Source organism: Hypomesus transpacificus, chromosome 8, assembly GCF_021917145.1.
Source record: "Hypomesus transpacificus isolate Combined female chromosome 8, fHypTra1, whole genome shotgun sequence".
In the NCBI taxonomy this organism is placed as follows: domain Eukaryota; kingdom Metazoa; phylum Chordata; class Actinopteri; order Osmeriformes; family Osmeridae; genus Hypomesus; species Hypomesus transpacificus.
Window position 1 is genome coordinate 5,806,640 of NC_061067.1, and position 21,332 is coordinate 5,827,971.

At 42.9% G+C, this 21,332-nt stretch overlaps 5 protein-coding genes and 1 non-coding gene across 7 annotated transcripts in view; 3 read left to right on the plus strand and 3 right to left on the minus strand.

The window, feature by feature from the left end:
• The window catches only part of plxdc2b (plexin domain containing 2b), a 59,303-nt gene extending 52,908 nt beyond the window's left edge, over positions 1-6,395 (plus strand). For both annotated transcript variants that reach the window (XM_047023696.1, XM_047023697.1), the window contains exons 13-14: positions 2,075-2,241; positions 3,346-6,395. In XM_047023696.1, coding sequence (XP_046879652.1) covers positions 2,075-2,241; positions 3,346-3,465 — 287 coding nt within the window. In that variant the 3' untranslated portion in view covers positions 3,466-6,395. The remainder of the gene's footprint in view (positions 1-2,074; positions 2,242-3,345) is intronic.
• Positions 6,396-7,449: 1,054 nt separating this feature from the next.
• LOC124470230 (GTPase IMAP family member 4) lies at positions 7,450-10,761 on the minus strand. The gene is made up of 3 exons (XM_047024010.1): positions 10,635-10,761; positions 9,272-10,042; positions 7,450-8,880 (listed from the first exon to the last, which is right to left on the minus strand). The coding sequence occupies exons 1-3, from the start codon at positions 10,663-10,665 to the stop codon at positions 8,855-8,857; spliced, it is 828 nt and encodes a 275-aa protein (XP_046879966.1). The 5' UTR covers positions 10,666-10,761; the 3' UTR covers positions 7,450-8,854.
• chmp4c (charged multivesicular body protein 4C) lies at positions 10,651-12,954 on the minus strand. Its single transcript, XM_047024011.1, has 5 exons — positions 12,569-12,954; positions 11,985-12,162; positions 11,708-11,816; positions 11,424-11,550; positions 10,651-11,333 (listed from the first exon to the last, which is right to left on the minus strand). The coding sequence occupies exons 1-5, from the start codon at positions 12,786-12,788 to the stop codon at positions 11,269-11,271; spliced, it is 699 nt and encodes a 232-aa protein (XP_046879967.1). The 5' UTR covers positions 12,789-12,954; the 3' UTR covers positions 10,651-11,268.
• A 347-nt stretch (positions 12,955-13,301) lies between these two features.
• On the plus strand, positions 13,302-15,536 carry zfand1 (zinc finger, AN1-type domain 1). The gene is made up of 8 exons (XM_047023877.1): positions 13,302-13,404; positions 13,805-13,847; positions 13,991-14,030; positions 14,111-14,241; positions 14,382-14,473; positions 14,631-14,752; positions 14,902-15,057; positions 15,222-15,536. Exons 1-8 carry the CDS (start codon positions 13,350-13,352, stop codon positions 15,396-15,398), a joined length of 816 nt encoding a protein of 271 aa, XP_046879833.1. The 5' UTR covers positions 13,302-13,349; the 3' UTR covers positions 15,399-15,536.
• A 274-nt stretch (positions 15,537-15,810) lies between these two features.
• Positions 15,811-15,883, minus strand: trnar-ccg. The gene has a single exon. It is a non-coding gene; the product is annotated as a tRNA-Arg (tRNA).
• Positions 15,884-18,382: 2,499 nt separating this feature from the next.
• prlh2 (prolactin releasing hormone 2) lies at positions 18,383-20,140 on the plus strand. Its single transcript, XM_047024086.1, has 3 exons — positions 18,383-18,453; positions 18,819-19,013; positions 19,731-20,140. The coding sequence occupies exons 2-3, from the start codon at positions 18,848-18,850 to the stop codon at positions 19,925-19,927; spliced, it is 363 nt and encodes a 120-aa protein (XP_046880042.1). The 5' UTR covers positions 18,383-18,453; positions 18,819-18,847; the 3' UTR covers positions 19,928-20,140.
• The last annotated feature ends 1,192 nt before the right edge of the window (positions 20,141-21,332 follow it).

Below are 21,332 nucleotides of genomic sequence, written 5' to 3' on the forward strand. Positions count from 1 at the left end.
GGTGACAGGCAGGACATGACCCTACGACACTCCTGTTCCCTAGCAGAACTGTGGAGCCAAATGAGGCTCAGTGAATCAGAGGGGTCCGTCCTCTCTCTAACACTAATGTGTTTTTATGGCTGTAGGGAGAAGGCTGTACGGTGCATTAGGGTTTAATACAGCCTCCCATCCTTAATGTGTGAGCTGTAATAGAGACAACACAATGCTGCGGTGTTGACCTTAATGGGCATGGACTGGACTGATGCCAGCACCCTGGTACCTTTGGTTTGATTGTGTCCCAGGTTGACTTTCAGTAATACAGGATAGAGCCTTTATGTCCACACACTGTCTAGGCTCAAACAGATGTAGTCTAATGCTTGAGTCTGACTCCTCTGCTATCCACCTTCCACCCTCTAGTTATCCCAGTTTCCCCCCTCCTCTCCCCCCTCTTCTGCTCTCCCCACCACTCATCCCCCTTCGTCCACTCCTCTCCCCGATCCACAGATAAAGAAGCAGTCAGTTAGCAGGCAGGCTGTCGGTCCTGGTCCACAGGAGGCTTGTTAACCTGCCTGATACTACTCCCCTATCTCCCTCTCTCTCCAGTCTCACCCTCTCTTTCTCTCTCTCTCTTTATGCTAGTGCTTAGAAAACTTCCCCCTGTCATTCAGCTAACATCTCAAGCTAACAGCCAAGCCAGGCTCTGCTCCGTGCTGTTGTGGGACAGAGGTGAGAGTTGTTTGACTCTCCATTGTGTTTCTCCAAAAAACAAGACAAATGGTTTTCCAAAGAATTTGACATTTTTGTTGGCATCAGTCTGAAATTAGATGATGTTTCTGGGCCAGCCAAGTCTGAAAGTGGATTAGTCTCTTTTATATTCAGTCACAGACATTAGCTAATGAGATTGGGGAGACTGATATGCTCTAACAATGGAGGATTTGGTCAATTATTCTTATTCTTCCAGACTGACTGACACCGTCCATCACAGCTCTCTATTTTCTCCTTCTCTCGCTCATTCTCACGTGTTTGTTCCCCTCTCTCTGCCTCAAACATTTACAGCATCGGCCCAACATCATTGTATAACAAGTGTTATAGTCCCTTCTCTTCGTAAGCTGTTGGCTCTGCCGTCAGCCGTCTGTGTGAGTGACATGGATGTGGACCGGGATCAACAGGCCTCCACAACCACATGAACATGGATCTCCTGTGGGCCTGTGGACGATGCGTCCAGGACTTCAAGGCTCTCTGTAGGACACCGTAATGACGCTGCTTCTCCCAGCCCTTATCAGACGTCTGTCTGATAGGACTCTGTATCAGCATCCATACATCCGTCTCTCCTCCAACTCCCTATTCTCCCTATTCCCTATTCTCCTATCCCTCCATCCCTCTAACCTTGGATTTATCTCCTGCCACTGCCTTGTGAGCATGAGTGCTCATGAATAGCAAAGCAGATCACAACAATGGTCCTCTACCATGCACCAAGCTCGCTACACTCCAGCTAAAAACCCAAGCACAAACCTGGATTTTTCCATCTCCCTCAGAACAGAAAAGGCCTGTGTTTTTAAAAGTGTTTCTGTTGACTGCAGCGTTCTGAAAGACGCTGAGGTGTTTTTCTGTTTTGGTTTAAAACAGAAAAACACAATTAACTTCTGAAAGGTTGAACTGCAGCCTGTCACTCGTCTGTGTTGTGGCTGATGGGGGAGTGCGGGGGGGGCCTCCAGAGTGATTATGGTTATGCTGTGAAACTAAACAACGTCTGTGTGTTGTTTCAATACCGTGACATTTGGTCAAATTAAGTTTTAATCACGAGCGTCAGGCGTGTTTATGAGGACAGAAGCACCCTTGGCGAGAGGACAAGAGGCTGGAACTGATGAAAGATGAGTGTCCCCTACTGTTGGAAAGGAGAACTGCAAAGAAATGAATCAAATTGGTTTTCAATGTCAGAAAAGACTCTCCATACACCTATTTTTATCTCCAACCATTAGTCTGTCTACCTGTCGGTGTTTCATCGGACTCTCTCTCTCTCTCTCCCTCTCTATCTATCTCTCTCTCTCTCTGTTTGTCCATTGAGACTCACCCAGCGTGTTGTGCTGTGTTGCAGCCATGCCTGCTGACGGCGCAGCTGAGCGGACCACGGGCGCTCACCCCCTCCACACGGGGCTGATCCTGGGTGTCCTCATGGTGATGGTCGTCATGGTCGCCGGTGTCCTGATCACCGTCTACGTCTACCACCACCCCACCTCCGCCGCCAGCCTCTTCTTCATCGAGGTGAGTGCAGTCTGTTGGCACCCCCTCATGTCAGGGCTCCGCCTTCTAGTCCTCGTCTGTATCATCTCCTCGAGTAAGGTTCCATTTAGGTGTCGGACATGTTGGTGTGAAACATGAATTATGTAAGTAGAATAAATGCTGAATGAAGCTTCAATAAATGCTGAATGAGGTTGAATGAAGGTGTAAAGTTTATGGCTGGGACAGCGTGTCTACCAGCTTTGAAATATCCCTGCATGACCCAAGACATCTCAGAAGTTTCAAAACTTGCTGTACTCAGCCTAGTCGTCTCTCTGCTGCATATATCGTCTGCCTCTGTTGTTCACAAGCAGTGACCTCTGGCCCTCCAGGATGAGAAACAGAGGTGTGTAGTAGCCCGAGGCTTTTGAGAGGACTGGAGAGGGATTCTGACTGTCAGGTCTGAGAGGCTTGCTATCTTAACGTACCCAGGCAGGTCCTGCTGTCCAAGGTCATGTCTGTCCAAAAAAACAGACACCAGTGCCTCCAACCGGGAAAAACAAACCTAAAACTTTGAACTCTGTATGTCCCTCTAAGATCCCTTTTTGGACGTGGAGGCTAAGATGTTTCTTGACAGGGCTCTTTACACTATATCCCTGACTCATAAAATATGCATCACTTTTGCAGGAGGCCGTGGCACTTCATGGGCTTTGTTGATAAATGCCTGTGAAGGCATTTGTGAAGGCCTCAAGGATAAATTGGTCCAGTTTTATGTGTATGGTTCTGACGGTGTGATGAGAGTGATCGATGTTCAAATACCACTTTAATAAATGACTAACTAATCCTCTTCAAGGTCAATATCACACAGTGAACTTATCCCTCAATAAGTTTAAAAAGGCAGTCTCTTTGATGTATCTCTCACTCAGCTTGACTCTTTCTTTGATGCCATGCTTGCAATTAGTAGCTCGCAGTTAATCAACAATTATTGATAATTCAATTATTATGATAATATTAAGCAAAGCAAGATCTCGATTGCCCAGCTGATCCTGACCTCATCTAGACTGTGACTGACCTTTCATGGCATGTTGTGACCCTCGACCCCTCCTCTCACTCTGTGTGTCTCTCTTTCTCTCTCTCCTGTCCCTCCAGAGACGTCCCAGCAGGTGGCCGGCCATGAAGTTCCGCCGAGGATCAGGGCACCCGGCCTACGCGGAGGTGGAGCCCGTGGGCCAGGAGAAGGAGGGCTTCATCGAGTCTGAGCAGTGCTGAGGGGGATGGGGGGGAGGGGGGTGGGGGGCCTCCACACACACACAGCCACAACACTCTATACTCGACACCCCCTTCCGCTTTTGCCTCCTCCTCCTCCCTCTTGTCCACCCCACAGTGAACTTTCATCCTGTACCAGTACTGACCCCAAAAGGAGGACCTGAGCTACTGCGCTGACTGAACTTAGACTTAGGCTGGTTCACCAAGTGGACTGCCAACGTCTGAGGTGTCGATGGTGACGAAGTACGTGGGGAAAGATGTCCGTTCATAAGATTCACCTCATTCACCTCACTCTGAGATCCCAGGCTCTCTCTCCCTGCTGCTGGTGGTGGTCTGCAGCCTTGGTGGACCTCCACAATGCACCAGGAGAAGTCTGGCAGCCCAGAGAGCTGATGTGAGAGGCCCTGAGGGACGCTCACTGCCAGCGGGACTGGGCTGCAGGAAAACTCTAAACTGATTCTATCTCAGCTCCAGGCCTCAGAGAGCTCCCTCTCCCCGCTGCAAGCGACTGATGGACACACAGAGGGGCGGAAGAAGGGGCGTGTGGCCTTGGTTCTGATTGGTTTCCTGTAGCCATTCAGTGGTTGTACAGCCTAACTGCCCTTGGTGTTGTGCTGATGTGCCTAAGGGATTGGTAGTGAATATAACTATACATACAGTATATTTTTCAGAAAACAATACAGAGTGTGTGCACAGAGATTCTGGGTTCTATAGGCCTTTGTATATCCTTTTTTTCTGCTTGTTAAATTTTTCATGCTTTCTTTTTTGATGCTTTTACTGGACTTTCCATCGTGAAATGTGTGATATGACCTTGCTTTCCAGTACAGTGATACAGCTGCCTTTGACTTTTTCCCTACAGTCTATTACTGTTCACAGTAAGGCAGAACAGTGTGATACAGTATAGACTCTGATGTCTTGCAGCAGCCCCCAATTACAGCCGGGGTGGGGGTGGGGGCGACACGGCCATGGCTTTCAGTTGTTGAGGCAGGTGGATTTGCTTGAGTTTTATTACAAAGATGATATGTTCTTTGATTACCGGGGTGTTTTTTTAAATCATTTTGTGAATACTCTTTTCACTATTCAATTGATCCTTAAAAGGTAAAGATTACGCTATTCAATGTGTGTGTGTGTGTGTGTGAGAGAGAGAAATCGTTTTTTAATTTGACATTGTTTTCACTTCTTCCATGCCATTTTGTATACAGTGTTGTTTCCCATGCACATATTTCTTTAATTCATTTGACTAATATTATTTGGTAAAAATGCAAAATGACAAGACAGGCGCTTGTGAGTGTGTGAGTTCATGTGTGTGTGTGTGTGTGTGTGTGTGATTGGACATCCACTTTTTTAAGGCTTGGAATGTTTGAGCTGGCTCTGTGTGATTGATGCTCATTGGTTGAAATTTATTTTGGTGGCTCACACAAGTTAGATATTTTTGTCTGAGGTATAGTGTTACTGATCTCTAGAGGATATGAATAGTGGCTAGTCCACATCATTTAACCATAGCAATGTATACAAGGGTCACCTTTGTAGACACACGTTCAAAAACATTTGCAGGTTATTAATGAAATTAGTACATATATTATTAGGAAATTATTATGTCTTACTTTTGAGTGGCCTTCTTTATGTTCTTTCTCATTTTGTTTTTATCAAAACATGGAATCATGTTTCAATTGCTGCTGATGCAGATCAATATACCATGCTTTCATGCATTGATCAAATCAAACAAATGACTAAGATTTTTATGACTCTTTCAGATACAAAAAACACAAATCTTAGAAACACGTTGTACTTGTATACTGTTTTAGCTGACAAGTGACATGAAATGTGCAATATAAAAATCCACCTGGACCCACACATTTCCATTGCACTGCAGACCAAAGAATCATTTCAACATAAACCATATAAATTATTACAAAATTGCTAAATTCACACTCTGCCCATAACCTTTTCTTTATTCAAGCCATGTGTGGCTGTCCCATAGTCCTCTGTCCCTCACCCCCTATTACCATAGCCCCACCTCCAACAGCAAAACCCAAACACCTGACATGTGCACTATTATCTCACCAGAGACTCACAGTGATTCAGACACACACACAGGTATGGAATACTTTTCATTGTGTGCTCTGAAAGCAGACAGCAGCAGCTCCATATGGAAGCAGTCGTGTTTTGTGGAGTCCCCAGACCTCTCCCTCTGTCTGCCTCTCTACTCAGCACTTCCCTGTACTTCATAGCCTCTCCGCACGAGAGCAATGGTTTTAGGGCTCCCCTCAAAGTCTAAGGCAAGTCTTTTTCGAAACAGATCTCTAAGGACGGGTTAGAGCCAGGGGGTGGACACACTGGTTGGTGGCTGATGGCCTCTCTATGCTTACAGACATTCTCTGAGATTGGCTGGGGAGGGGGGTTGGGTTCACTCCCTTTGGAGCAGTACCGTTTGAGACTTTGAAAGATCTGATCGTCAAGACACCTCTGCCGTTTGAAAAAAAACCTTCAACCTTGCTTGGGGTTTGTTACTACGCCTTTAATAATAATTTGCATCTCTGAACTGAACTGATTACTTCCATCCAACTTTATATAAACTTTTATGTTGTTCTTTTTTTCGGGCAAGCAACCTTGTGCTGTTGCTGGGATAGGCTACATCTGCCGCAGTGTGCTGTTGTGTTTTTCCTGCCACTGAATGATGTGATTATATACAGGTACAAGTCTAGCTCTACAATGTTTGTCGTCACAAATATACAGAATGGAGGCCGAGCAGGCAGGGGTGTGGTGGGGGTTGGTGGAGGTTAATCAAACTGTGACCCTGTGTTTTGTTCCAGAATTATCACAAAGGACATGATGAAAGACTTCAAATTGCACAGTACCATAGCTGTCTGTAATTTCTGTAACTACTGTTGTTTTGATTACATTTGAAATAATAAAGAATGTTTAAAACACAATTATCCATGTTTCTTTTGACACTAAATCCAGTCTTTTGTCCTCCAATTGCTACCACAGGAATAGCTCTTACCAGTCCTAGTGTAACCCATCACAGTTGAGAAGGTTCGCAGCTTACATAATAACATGCTTTATTTTACCTTTTATAAAGTTTACCGGTGGTGAACCCCCAGTCAGGCCAGCTCATTGGCAGGCAGTCAGAGTTCCTCAAAACGTCCCAAATTGTATCTTTTCATTGGGCCCAATATTCCTGGCAAAGACCCCTGCTGCGCAGGTCTTGGGACTTACAGGAAGCATCCTCATTGTAGGTGCCTGCTGACATGCCCTGGTCCTCTGTCAGAGGAGGAGAGCTGTCTGTCAGCACACCTGGGACATACTGAGCTAGCAGGCTTCAAAGCTGACCTCAGCAGGTGGGGGGTGGACAGGCAGACAGGGAGGATGACAGAGACCCATGCCAAGGTTTTAGAGGATATGTTGGAAACCATAGAAGTTGCCCCCAAGGGATATTGTTAAAGGTTAATATTGATCTGTTTGACTGTACTGTAGCTGTGGGCGTATTTAGAGACTGTTCTAAGTGTTGTGATACTCTATGGGAAGCTCGAACCTACCTCTGCAAGTCAAGTTTCATATAAGCTATATCAAACCAAGATCATTTTAACTATTAAAATGTCTATATTATAAAGCAGAATAATTTTCATATTAAATTTAAGGTATCCTAGCTGTAATGTCCTACTGCCATCTAGTGGAAGAACTGATCAAACTGACTTTCACCTCACATGATAAATGGGATTGATTTAAGAAACTTTCAATATGGTTACAATAACAACTCAATAGTCTCCATGTCAGTAGCTTTGATTGGTCAATATTGACATAACTAGCATCCGTCTAACTAATAGGCCATACCACAATCAACATGATGAAAGACAGCAATCCATTTGAGATGGAAAATCTTCTCTAAGGATCCTTGAAATACCAGAGGAAGTGAGAATCATCCGCCATGAATGAAGCAGGAGTTTCCTTTGTGTTGAAATAATGCAATTTCAACAGACTGAAATGTTTAACTGAAAATATAAACCTTTAATTGATTACATAAAAACAGTGGGGCTCTAATAGAAATACTAAAATAAAACAGAATGTGTTCTCACATACAAACAAGTCAGCTCCAGCTGAAAGGAAGACATAGTGTCACTAGGCAGGCCTGGACCAGTTTTATACCTTACTGCCACTTCATCAATTATTCAAAGTAACCTAAAAAGTAACATTGATATCTCTGTACTTACAATTTGCTTAACTCTGTTCAGAGCCCTATAAAATTACATTAAAATACCAATCGTTTAAAAATATATGTTTGCATGTCATATCAACATATAAACAATGGAGTTTGACCCAAACCCAGCATTGGACATTAGGTTGTGCAAGTGCAAGTCGAGCTGAGAATATGAGCTCTAGAGAAAGCAATAGAAATGTTATTTTTGGAGTACATTAGGTAGAATAGTATTTGGGCCATATTTATACAGTAGTATTTAAGTATACAGTACTGCAACAGCATTGGAATCATTAAAACATTTGTCAAATAATATATGTTGTAGGTACAACACGGTAACTGTGCTGAAAGGACACCCAGAACATTCTTAAATATGTAAAGGCTATTTTGTCAAAAGGGGGTCGAAACAATGAACAACATAAGCACATAAATATTAAGATACATTTAAAACAAGACACATTCCTAAGATTTGTCACAATTTAGGAGGGAACCTGACCAACTGTTTCCCAAAACTACAACTACTACATCGTTTTTTTGTAGTATTCTATCCCCGTTTTACTGTAACTGCAGTGCAATACAATAGTACTAAGTACAGTGTGATGTCAGGTTGAAGTGTTCACATTGGGGTGACATGTTAAGTCTTCCATTTCTTGGAGTTCCAGTTAGTGCCACTCACAGATGTCACAGACAGATGTATCTAGCAACTGTCATTTTACACTCCCAGCCCACAGATCATGGATGTCTTGCAGTCCTGGGCCAATATCAGGTTTGACCACAATCTCGCGTTCCTGGAAAGGAACAGCTCTAACCTGACAGCATAGGAAGCAGCAGTTTGGTGTGAAGGGGCACATGACTTCACCAATCGTTACCTCAAGGATGGCAGACAGAAAGGAACTGTTTAAGAAACATTTTAAAAGTGTATTTGACCTTATATACAATAAAGCCCTGAGGTAATCACTAGGTCTACTGGTGAGTAAGTGTAGCTGTTACCCAAGACACTATCACAAGGGCGTGACATAAAATCTAACATCTGCTTCGACATTTTATCCCTCTCCCAAAATAAATAACAATTTGCACATTCAAGCCTACTTTCCAATGATCCCATTCATCCATGCATTTTCAGCAGTTTTCAAATCAGTTCTGTTGGTGATCCAAAAGCACTCCAGAATTCAGTCAGCCTTTCTGCCAGTGTGTCAGTCAGTCAGTCAGTGCATCCACTGAATCTAAAACAAGGAAATAATAGATGAGTGAAAATCACTGAATGCATCTGTCATCAGGCATAAACTAGTTTTCCTGGAGAGGACATGCTGCTATTACACTCCCTGGTCCTTCCTGTGTTAATGTCACCACAGTTTGACTCTACATCCAGAAACAGACAGAGTAGGGCTGAGAGGGGGTAGAAAAGAGAAACGGAGGAATCATTGTCTAATGTGTATAAGGGAAGAGTAACCTACTTGGAAAGTTTTGTATTGTTCAAATCATGTTACCTAGATAGATATGTAACACATTTACAAAATGTGTTTCTGTGGAGTGCCAGAAAATGCATAGATTAAGTGTAGGTCAAAATGGAACAGTAAAGTGATGTTGACTGTCAATACAAAGCAAAATACTCACTATGGGATGGGTCCACCTCCATGGCTTTGGCTAATCCCACTGCTGAGTTTTGCTTAGGCCGTGCCCCTAATTCTCGGCCCGCAAGTGCAGGGTTCTGGTTCTGGTCCACAGTCTTCTTCTCCTCCACGGCCTCCTCGGGGTTGTAGAAGCCCCCCTCCTCCGCCACCATCTTCTCCACCTTCTCCATCAGTTTTAGCAGCTGAGGGTGCTCCCCGAAGATGTAGTTATTGATGACGTAGTACCTCCGCTTGCACTTCTCCAGCACCCACTGCAGCTCCTTGCCCTCCCTGCGGATGTGCCTCTCAATGGATATGGTCCTCAAGACCTCAGCCCAGGTGAACACCACGATCGTCTGCCTCCACACCCGCTCCCCGAACAGGCCCACATGCTCCTCGATGCGGGCGCGGTCCACGTCCGTGAACATGCCCACTGGGATGACGAGCAGGAAGGCGTGGGGGCCCGGCAGGCACATGGAGGCGCCTCGGAGCATTTCCTTCTGGTACACGGGCGGCGTGTCCTGGACCGAGAACCACCCGGGCGTATCCACCACTGTCACGCGGCGGCCTGCAACCTCCGTCTCACGCTTGACGCAGAACTCGGCGGCCCGCTCCAGGCGGAACTCCTCGTGGCCCAGGATGGTGTTCCCTGTCAGGCTCTTCCCAGGCCACCGCCAGCCTAGAAGAACTAGGCGGAGCTCTGGAAGGCGGTTGGCCACACGGGCTGCTGCTGCCGCCCTCTTCTCCTCTTCTTCTGGGTCAAGGACATCTTCTCCTGTGGGAATGATATGTAATTAGGAGTGGGATACAACTGAGGTTTGATCAAGGAAAGACCATAACCACAATTTCTACTCTTTTTGCAAGCTAACCTGACACTAAATCATTTTTTAATCCATTCTGTATAATGTATTTCTAATTTAGTCTTTCAACACATTACTAGTTATTGACTTTCTAAGTAGCCTAACTGTAATAGACCATAGATTTAGAACATCAATAATTAAAACGTAAAAAATACGTCCTTACATATACAATGTATTAGCTATGTGCGTTCCAAATGGTTGTCGACTCCACTGACAACTTTTGTAGACGATTTAGCTAGAAGCGTACGATGGAACTGAGCGGCACGTAGCTGTTGGTCTTAAATTATTTTAACGTTTGTTTAACTCTGTCTGTGTTACGGGAAACTAAAATATCTGACGAGAGACGTGTCACTTAGTGGTCAGAAGAGTGACGTAAAACTGAACATGAATTAGCAAATTAGCTCCTACCCGAAGACTGACGGGTAGGCTACCACAGTAGACTACACAAAACCGCAATTGCTTAAAGTTTGTTCAACCACGCGTTTATGTAGCTTTAAGAACACCCACCTGTTGTTTGTACCGGTTTATCTGCTTCCATACTGTTTTGTTATTGCGGTTCAAGATGCAGGTTTACATTAGCTATGAGCTACAGTATGCTCCTTTCATCGGCAGGTTCGTCTTACTCTAATCCACCGTACAAGGATTTCCTGCTTTACTGGCTGACAGGCGGGACAGTAGCCTACAAGCACGTATTCAAAGACTGAAGTATGGTGCCCCCTTGGTATCTCAGATCGGCAATACAGAAACGCAGTGTAGCAAACTTGACGAACTACATTCATGCTGTATATACTTTATTTCTTAAAGTCATATTAATATGAATTTACAAAAATGTGTCTGACTATTAACATTATTGTATTAGAAAAGCCTGTGTCATTAAAATTATGTAACTGATTTGTTTCTGACAGTAAAACATAGAAAAGCACACAAAAGAAACCACACTGGTGTAAAAGACCACAGAAAGTCACTTAGGCCTACCTATTGTATACCAAACATTTTGCAAAACCTATCCATTATAGGCTACAAAGAAACACAAAGAAACTGTATACACTTATAAAATTCTCAAAAGAGAAAAAAACAACCTTCAGATTAACCTTCATATCAAGACTGTGTGTGTGCGTGTGTGTTTGTGCATGTGCGCATATTAGTGAGTTGCCCAGGCTGCTAACATCTGCATGTCGTTGTCATTGTCCACCCTCTTCTTGGATTCTGTAAAACAAGAGACAACATAACTGCTGAGCCTCTGATGCTGTGGGCTGCTACAGGCAGTACAGGTAATGCCCAGCGGCTCATGCTTACTAGTGCGCTGACTGGGCTGGACAGAGGGGAGTTTGGAGGACGGCACACGAGGCAGTCTCTCCATGTTCTTCATGCTCTCCTCCAACTCCTCTTGTTCCAACTCTGCCAGTTCTGCCAGGAGCTCATCCTGGAGAGGTGAAACAAAGGCCATAGCGAGACTCCTCTGAAGACATTGCTGGGTCTACACTCTCACATAAAGCGACTACTCATACTAAATGTCGACCTTACCTGTTAACTTATCCTCTATGTGTAGAAGAGGATAAGTTAACAGGTAGGCCCCTTACCTCATCAAACACCTCGCCGAAAGGTCGCGAGATAGCATCACATATCTCCTGAGCCACTTCCTGTTGCTCTGTTATATCCTGCATCAGAGAATCTATCTTCTCCAGGTCCCTGGGAGAGATGGAGAGAGAGAAAGAGAAAGACTATCATGTTCGTACTCCCATTAGTCTGCAATAAACCTATCCTCGTTGATTTAAGTCCCATTAGTCTGCAATAAACCTATCCTCGTTGATTTAAGTCAAATGAATATGGCACCTCTCATATGTTGAGGTCACTCACATGTTCTGGTGGACACTCTTGATGGCCTTGGCTGCAAAGCCCATGTTCTTTAGCACCTCTGTGTTAGTGTTGGCATTCTCTAGCGCCTCCCTCTGGAACTCGATGGTGGACAGGGTTCCATCAATTTGGGTGAGCTGCTGCTCATAGCGTTTCTTCCTCTTCAGAGCCTGTAGGGCGGCTGGGGGATGATGGGTATATAGAAACAGTTGACAGTATGTCAGGGTGTCTTTAGAAAATACTTTTTTGTATTTAGTTGTAGTAGTGCATTGAATTGAACAATGTTGCCCATTTACGGCAATTGACCGTTTTGCTCTGCGAGTCTTTAGGCCTCATGCTGAACAAGGGAAGGCTGTTATAAATTCCCCTGTAGCACTGCATGCAGACCAGACTAATGTAACTACACCAAAGTAATTATGATAGACTAACTGTTCTCAGGTCGATTAGGCGTTGCTCTTAATTGAATGCAGTTTCTTTGTTGCCTTAAGAAGGAGTTTAGGTTTATTTTCGTTAGAGGGGCATTCCGTCGTCCTGGAAAAGTCTAACAGGTTGGAAATTTTTAGCATGAAAATTCAATAAAAACAAACCCCGTTTGTTCTTCATGCCGTTCTTCTTCGCTATCGCAATTTCTTGTTCTATTTTCTTCTCCAGATACTCTTGCTTTTTGGTTAGCATTTCCTCTGTTTCCCGAAGTCTGTGAATGGCTTCCTGAGACGAAGGTCCGGTGCGCTGTCCCCTGTGTCTCGATTTTGACGAGCTTGAAGAACCTGAAGAGCTGCCCTTAAACATTTTAGAAATTTTACTCATTTTTGCACTCTCTTATATTTGTTAATCTGCGGTCAAAATTCTATTAAACAATCTTTCTTCAAACTGCTGGAGAGAAAGTGGCGGCAGATGCACCAATTCCTGCCTGACAGCTTTCTAACCTCAATTCAAATAACCACACACCTGTATGACGTTTCATGATATTTGACACCGCCTGACTATTACGCTGAGTTGTAATAGGTAGGCTATTCAGCAAATTGGAAACATAAAAAAATGCCTGTCATTGAAACAGACTTCTGAAAATACTGAGTATAATTGTTTTGAATGTCAAAGTAAATAACTGCTTATTTAACATAATAAATAAAGCTATAGTCCGAAATTCTAGATAATTTGAAAGTATTCAGCTGTTCACACAAACACGTTGTACACAACGTTCATGTAAAGGCTACTTGAGGATACAGCCTAGGCTACTTGATACAATAAAGTCAGTGTATCAATGTAGGCTACATTTCCATTTAAGACAGCTACAGAAAGAAAATACCGTGGGTATCACGTGGTTTTGTTTTGACGGGTTGAAAGTTCATGTTGACATTTTGAACAATAATGGCTGAACTGGACATTGGTGATCATTGTCGGCTCAAAACCTGCTATCAGAAAGGTGTTTTCTTCAATCTTACCGATATAATTGACATAAATATCTCTGTATCCTGACTTTTTGGCCATATGGTCACGACTATAGCACTACAGTTCTAGGTTCGAGCGTGCAAACAACATTAGCCTATTAGCTCTAGCTGGTTGCATAGTGCTGTGGTGTAGCCTAAATGGATACAAACAGCTTAACTATATTTGCCTTGAAACTGGTAATATTCAAATGTTTCCAGCATCGTGACTAGCTGAAACATATCCCATGTAACTAGGCCTATATTTAATATGGTGTTTTAGCAACGTAAACGTTATCTCCCAAGCCTACATGCTTTTTTGCTAGTGAGCTAACCTGATGTTTTTCCTAACTTGCAATAAAATAAAATAATATATATATATGTACGCTTCCTCTGCAGACTTTTTGCCGTTTGTGTGCGATGGGTGCAAGGGAGTTTTCTGGTAAGACATAGAATACTTGTCGAGAATACTTTATCACACAATGTAAGCTATAATGCAGGTCTTTGACGATGAGACTCTGTGGGCGTTTTAAACTTTGTGGTAACAGACATATCTGAATACATATGTATCTACTTTAATTTCAGTGTTGAACACAGAAGTCGAGAGTCACATTCATGCCCGGAGGTAATTTTAAAAGGTGTTTTTTTTTTTTTGTGGAAATTTAAATTTTCCTTTTTAAAATTCCTGGGTTCTACTTTTACCAGTTGCCTGTGAAGAAAGAGGTTCAGACATCCGGAGGAGGCATCACTAGCCATCCCTGCACATTCCAGGACTGCAAAGGACGAGAGTTGCTACCAGTCATATGTCCACACTGCGAAAAACATTTCTGTTTGGGGTTAGTCATAGTAATACTAATCTTATACAATTTCACAGTGTTTTGTAATCAAATGGACTGAACAGAAATGTTTCACATATTAATATCATGTGATATTTCACACCTGAATATCTGTCTCAACTGCTGTCTTGACTGTCCAGCCATCGTCATCAAGATGACCACAAGTGTGAGAAGCTGGAGATGCCAAAGCCCCGGATGGCAGCCACGCAAGAGCTGGTGAAAAGAATTGTTGGTCAGTCCCGTCTTGTATGTATAAAAGTGTCAACCGTAAAAGTATTTTGTAGTTATTTTTTAAGGTGCTTAGGACCTTAAAATATTGTAGCAGTTCAACATTCTCTCCACTTGAGGGCAGTATTTAATAAACTCTGTGCCTCTTTCTTGCCTTTCAGAGTCGAAGAAAGACATGCCAGCAAGTAAAGGTCGCAAAGGAGCCAAGAATAGTGCAACTGCAGCAAAAGTGGCACTGATGAAGTTAAAGCTCCACGCTGTAGGAGACAAGGGGTTGCCACAGGTAAGACTTGTCTAGTATGGGGAGAGACAGGTACCCTAACCCACCTATTACCTCAAAAACACAGCAAAGCAGTAGCAGCCATGTCTGCTGTACTGGGAACCTTAGCATGGATATCTGTATTTTCTAAAAGTGTTAATTTGTACCTTCAGGTAGAAAGAACCTATTTGCAAGTATACCTTCCCCAAGAAGGCAAAGACGCCAGCCTGCCCATGTTCTTCTGTTCCAAGTGGAGTGTGGGGAAAGTAGTGGACTATGCAGCCTCACTGGCTAGTCTCAAGAACAACAACAACATACTAACTGCTAAGGTAACCATTGGATAGGAAGCGTGAGCAGATAGTGAGACCCTTGTAGACAGCTGAAATCTGCACTCCAAATTATTTTCCTCACAAACACACTATACTACTCTTTCATTGAAACGGCCCCCACTGAAAACAAACATGGTGTCTTTCTCGGTGTTTTTGCCATGCAGAAGCTTCGTCTGTGCCATCCCCAGACTGGGGAGGCCCTGAGGATGGACGACACCCTGCTGTCACTGCTGGCCCACCTTGAGTCGCCCCTCCACAATGGGGGCAACGTGATCCTGGAGTACCTGGACAATGACTGCAGCACCCTGGACGATGTGTCTGCCTATGTTCCCCTGTCCTGACTGACACACAGCAGACAGCATGGGGCAGTGTCTCGATACATCAGTATTGGAGAATGACTTTTTTTGCCTTGAGACTATTCATAAAATAAGACCCATATGTGTGAGTTATTGTTTACGGCTGTGTTTGTAATTGTAATGATAAAGATTTGTTAAAAAACATAATTGTGTGTGTAATGTTGAGTTGTATTATCAGACCATGATAGTATCTTCACAGTAATTCTGTATAGTTAGTAAGTCGAGCTTTGACATGGACCTCAAGATGATACTCAAGTTGAGACGTATTCCACAAACAGACTTTTGTATGATCTGAAGGATTTTTGGAGGTATAGTGTACATACAACCGTTAGTAAAGACTTGATATCTTGAGCTACACAACCAAGATTAGCAGTTAGTGTAAAATTCCAATAGCCATCGACCCAGGTGGGACTTGAACCCACAATCCCCAGCTTCGGAGGCTGATGCCTTATCCATTAGGCCACTGGGCCCTGAAACTGACTCAATGATAATGTGATACTATTGTTCTAACACTGGAGGCTAGCCCCTACCCAGGCTCCCTATGGAGATGCAGATGACGTCTCTGACAGCATGGGGTGTGTATCTTCTGCATGGCTGCTTAGTGAGAGATTAAGTTCCAAATTGAGGGACACAGCTGCTGTATGATCACTTCATTTTGAGACACGTTTTCCACAGATTTATTTTCCGTTTTCTAATAGATCGATACAAAGCTGCGTTTCAATGATGTCTGGTACTCCAATTGCCCACAAGAAATTAATACGTGATACAATGATTTTTACTTTTAGTTGATGAGAAGACTGAATGGATTTGCTACAATGAAGATTATTGATTTTACAAGGTGACCTATAACCTTTGCCCCCCCCCCATCCTTCCATAAAACAAACACACCCACAAATGAGCACCAAATAGCTAATTGAACACTGCGAGGAAGCTTCCTGTGGACTGGGTTAACCAAGGAAGATCAATGTTGGACCTCAGCCCACTCTGTAAGATAAGATTTATGAGGCCTCGTTAAGAAAAACACCAGGGTACCAAGGGGGTGATTCAGCCTCAGAGTCTTACCTGACCAAGACATTTAAATCATCCTGCAAACCCTGTTAGCGTTCCCTGTTAGCACTTACTTTCCTCAACCCTGTTACATTCAATAGGACGGGTATTGGATGGCACATTGCCTGAAAAGTCAACTAAGAACAAACATTTTAATTGGCTTTGAGCTGAAGCATTGAGCTGAACCTTGTATTACTGGTTTCTGGCATAATAGTAATTTATTCTGAAAATGTTTCAATCCAAAGAGACATACTGGGAAAAATGTGAACCTACAACTTCTTGATCTGCAGTTAAATGTTCTACCTCTGAGCTATCCGCTATAATGTTTGATTCAGAAAGACATGTCAGAAAGAGCCCATGTGTGAGACTGGCTGGTTGGTTGGTGCCTGTTGTGAGAATCTTTGAGTCAGAAACTGAATCATTTTCCAGGATGCTGAGACAAGACCTGAGTTGGTCGATTGATCCATCTGAAAGTGTAAGAACATAAGACTCTGATCGCCATCGGATCCTCTCATTCCACACAGCAGCAGCAGGTCAGATGATTGCTTATGATGAAACATATACCGTATGTGTTTCTTCAGTGGCAACCTGTCATACTTCTAGTGGCAACCTGTCATACTTCTACTGTTTTGGGACAAAGGGGATGGATTTGTTCTCGATTTCAAGGCTGTTCAACCTACCATGCTAAAGGCAACATCCAATGTTGAGCATCTGGTCGAAGAATCTCATATTTGTTCTGTTGCAAATTAGAGCTCTTCACCATCAATCAATGTGCATCTTCAACCGTTAAGGGCCATTTTATGCCGGGAGAGCGACGCTATGATTAAAGGAATCCTGAGGTAGTCATTTGCTCGTTACCAAAACAATCCCCTCTCGTTCACGGACCTTTATACACACCATCTGATCGCCTTAACCAGAAAATAATGGTCCTACTCCATAGCGGAGAACCAAAAGGATAGGCTGCCCTGTTACTACCAAATAGACCAATGACGTATGAGAAGATCCCCAAATTACGGAAATTTACCAATTTAAGACATTTATTTTCAGTTATTTCCATTTCTGTTATTTTTTAGGGCGACAAACTAAGCACCTACAACCATTTACTGGGAGCGAAAAAAATAATAGACGGAAGGCCTATATGTGTGGGCAATGAGACAAAAAGGCTGCCTTTCCTAAGTCGATTTTTTTTGTCTTGAACTTGAATCGCATCACGCAAACACTGCTCAAAACATCTTATACTGGCATTTTGTGACACTCATTTTGACCTTTGTAGATTCCCCCCACCGCCCCTCCCTCCCTCCCTCTACCCCCCACATACATACACTCCCATTTCCCCTCGTCTGGCCACCTGAGATGAGTCATTTGTGACACCTATGTGTACTCCTGTCTAAAGGTATGGAACAGAAAACCGTCTCAATGACATTGCATGACCTTATTGGATATTGGCGCACGTAGCATTGAAACCCTTGATTGCAGCCACAACAAGGATCCAAAACGTCAAGATTGGAATCTATAATCTGAATGTGTAGTTAGCCAAAAGTCCATGGTTTAGAGCGTGATAGCCGAAGAGCTTGTCGATTTCAATCAACATGATAAACTCACACGCGCCTCCGCACTTCTGTGCCACTGTCGTGCACTTGAGATAGGGATCCCCAAATCAGGCGGCTGCAACTAAGTTAATAGTCCGCGTGTCATTTACTTCTTGATGGAGTGTACTACGGCGTGCCGGTTACCAGAAAAGCTCAACACCGAAATTCCCAACAAATTATCTCATCATTCTTGGAGGGGAAGAGGGGATGTTGGGGATGAGGTGGGGTGGGGGTTCAGTGGGGAGTGGTGGGGGCCAAAGTATCATCCCTTGTGGTGACGGACGTCCTTGATTCATCGCCTTCTGACGCCCAGATTATAAAAGCTCGCACACAAATACGCCTTCCAATAAAGAACTGAACACGAGAAAGCCAACACTCCCCTCTACGCGTAACCAAAGTTTACGGTGAGTTTATTCTGCTTTGAATTTTCGCTGGTCTTGACTTTCTTATGTCTTCCAGACACAGTAACAGTCCTTGAGGGTTTAGGTTGGTTGAGGGGCAGTTCTATGGGCGCATGTGAAGCCCTCTGTGACATGCTTGCGTGTAAAAAGGGCTATACAAATACATTTGATTTGATTTGATTTATAATACTACTGGTGTAAAAACAATTATTGTAAAATGACGAAACATGAACCTGATAATATGGAACTGCTTTTAGGAATAAACAATTTACCTTTTTATTTAGAAGATTAGTTGGTAATGTTAGAAAAAAACTACAATGTCTATCTTTTTTACTAATTCCTGATGCTTTTCTTTTACATTTCAACAGCCCACGCGCAGTGCCTTGCTGTCAAAAACATGCTGCCTGAAAGAGTGGCTTGCCCGGTGGGAGAGTGCGTTCTGGCCTCTCGCTGGTTGACGGCAGCGCTTACCGTCCTTTTGCTTCTCTCCATGAGTGTCACCTGCGCTCATAGTACTACAGTGGAGCATGATTTCCATATTGTCCACAATGTCGACAACAGAAGTAAGACTTTACGAATCAATTATACATTAAAGACGACGGGGTGCACGTTCTGTAAAAATATAGTATTGTATCCAACATACATGCATGTAGTAATAATTGATAGATGTCATTTGAATGTTGATTTGGTTTTAGTTATCTGTTCAGTCAGATCTTGTATTAGGGAATATTTGTCTTTATTGTTATAAGAGCAAGGTACTGGTATTAAATAATGTGGGTGACATTCAAACGCTCTAGGAAGGCAATAAAGGGAGAAATTACTTAAGTAAATGATCATTTACATTTCATAAAAAAAACAGGAAATGGGGTTGGATTTTTTAGGCAAAAAAATGATAAAGGACTTTGAGTTGGAATTTGGATGTTCATCATTGCATTTTGGTTCTACAAGAGTTCCTTTGAATGTAAACTGAGTGTGTGTGTTTGTTTGATCCATATTGTTATCCACTTTAAAGTTTGCATGTGATCAACGCATTGTAAGAATAACATTAATTTCATAGTTGACCATCAATTGCCAACACAAATCGACAGCACTTAATTATAGCCACAAGTAAATGCACTGTTAGTTGAATTATAGTATTGAATGCATCTGCATGTATTGATGTAAAGTATATCTGGCATTAAGAAACAAAATATGATGTTTATTGTTAGATATTTGTAATACTTTATCTATCCTCTGATGTGTGTTCACTCAAACCTGCTGTGTGTCCCGTGGTTCCCCAGGTCCAGAGATAGACCCCTTCTGGTACGTGGGGCGTGGCGTGCGGCCCATTGGGCGCTTTGGGAAGCGGAACAGCAGGGTCGGTTCTGGGGAAGGGTTGCGTCCTGTGGTTAACACCCTGGAGATGCTCCTGGATGCCATTAGGAACAAGGAGGACCTTGGGAAGGTGCTCCATGAAGACTCTGACTGGTTACCATGACAGTGTGCCCAGTTCTCTCCCTTGCTCGTATCTGTGAAAGTGTTTTTTTTATTTAATCAAGGATTGTTGCTCTACTTCTCTGTGTCTGGCCTTATCTTGTGACAAGAGTCCCATTGAAGCCTGTGTTGACCGGACCACTGAACTCTTTGGCCCGACAAAAAAACTAAACAAGATGAAGTATATACATATGAGAAATGCAAACTATATTGATTAATAAATGAGGATATTGGGACCATATTTTCACCTTCTTTTGCCATTTTTCTTGTTTCTGTCAGACGCTATTCTGGGTAACTAAAAGGAGTCTATAAACCCTAATTGTTCTTCTGTCAATTCTCAGTAATGTTTCTACAGAGGACTTAGTAAATAATAACTCGAGCTTTGCAGGTTAAGCAAATTTTATTTATTTTATATTACACATTTCTCAATCAAGGTAATTTGGCACAGATAATCTTTTTGCTTGTTAATATTTTCCCCAACACGTAGATTGCAAGTGCAACAAACGATTGCACATATGAGTGAGTGGACCACCAAATGAGCTGTGCATAGCAAAACTCACCACGCTCATACATTTAGCAACAGTAGTTTCACATTTGACTATGCTTTATATGTCATATCCATCTTTTCCTCATACAGTATATGTATATATATATATGTATATATATATACATATGAACAAACTCTGAGGTGAAATAAAATATTTGAGTTTAGTTTTTTTAGTTTTTACAATATAAAAATACAAGACGTCGATATTGAACCCCTTGGCTGTGCTTCTCATGAGAACTTGTACATCTATTTAAACCAGCAACATGCTATCATACGCAAACACCTCCGGGTACAAGAATGACGAACAGCAATATTCTGCAGATTGAGAGAAGCCTGGAATGAGGAGGAGAGTCAAGAAATATCTCAAAAGCAACACAAGTCTTACTAAAGGGGAACAGATCACTTCAAAGTCCATACCACAGGACTGCTGCTGTGATCCTGGGGCTGATGAATGACAGCAGAATCTATGTACTATTTCTGCTTTCCTGTTCAATGACTTTCAAAGGATGGTGTGAGATGATGTAACTTTGTGGAGCTCTTTGGAGTGATGCTATGAGCTGAAGTCAAAGCGTTTGTATCGCCTGTTTGTCTTTGACAATTCCCCATCTGAGTCATTCATTTCAGTCAATTAATGCAGGCAGACATTCAAAGCACTTTAAAGAAATGGACATGACATGGATTCAGACGAGAAAACCCTTTAAGGAGATAAAAGACGTGTTGTTCTTGTCCAAGTTATCTGCCCACTTACTTCACTGCATAAAAACTCTTGGTAAGTACAAAAATAAATTGCTTGTAATAAAATCATGGTTTCATGACATTTGATATAAAGCCTAATATATTTCAATATGTGTACAGCTTTACA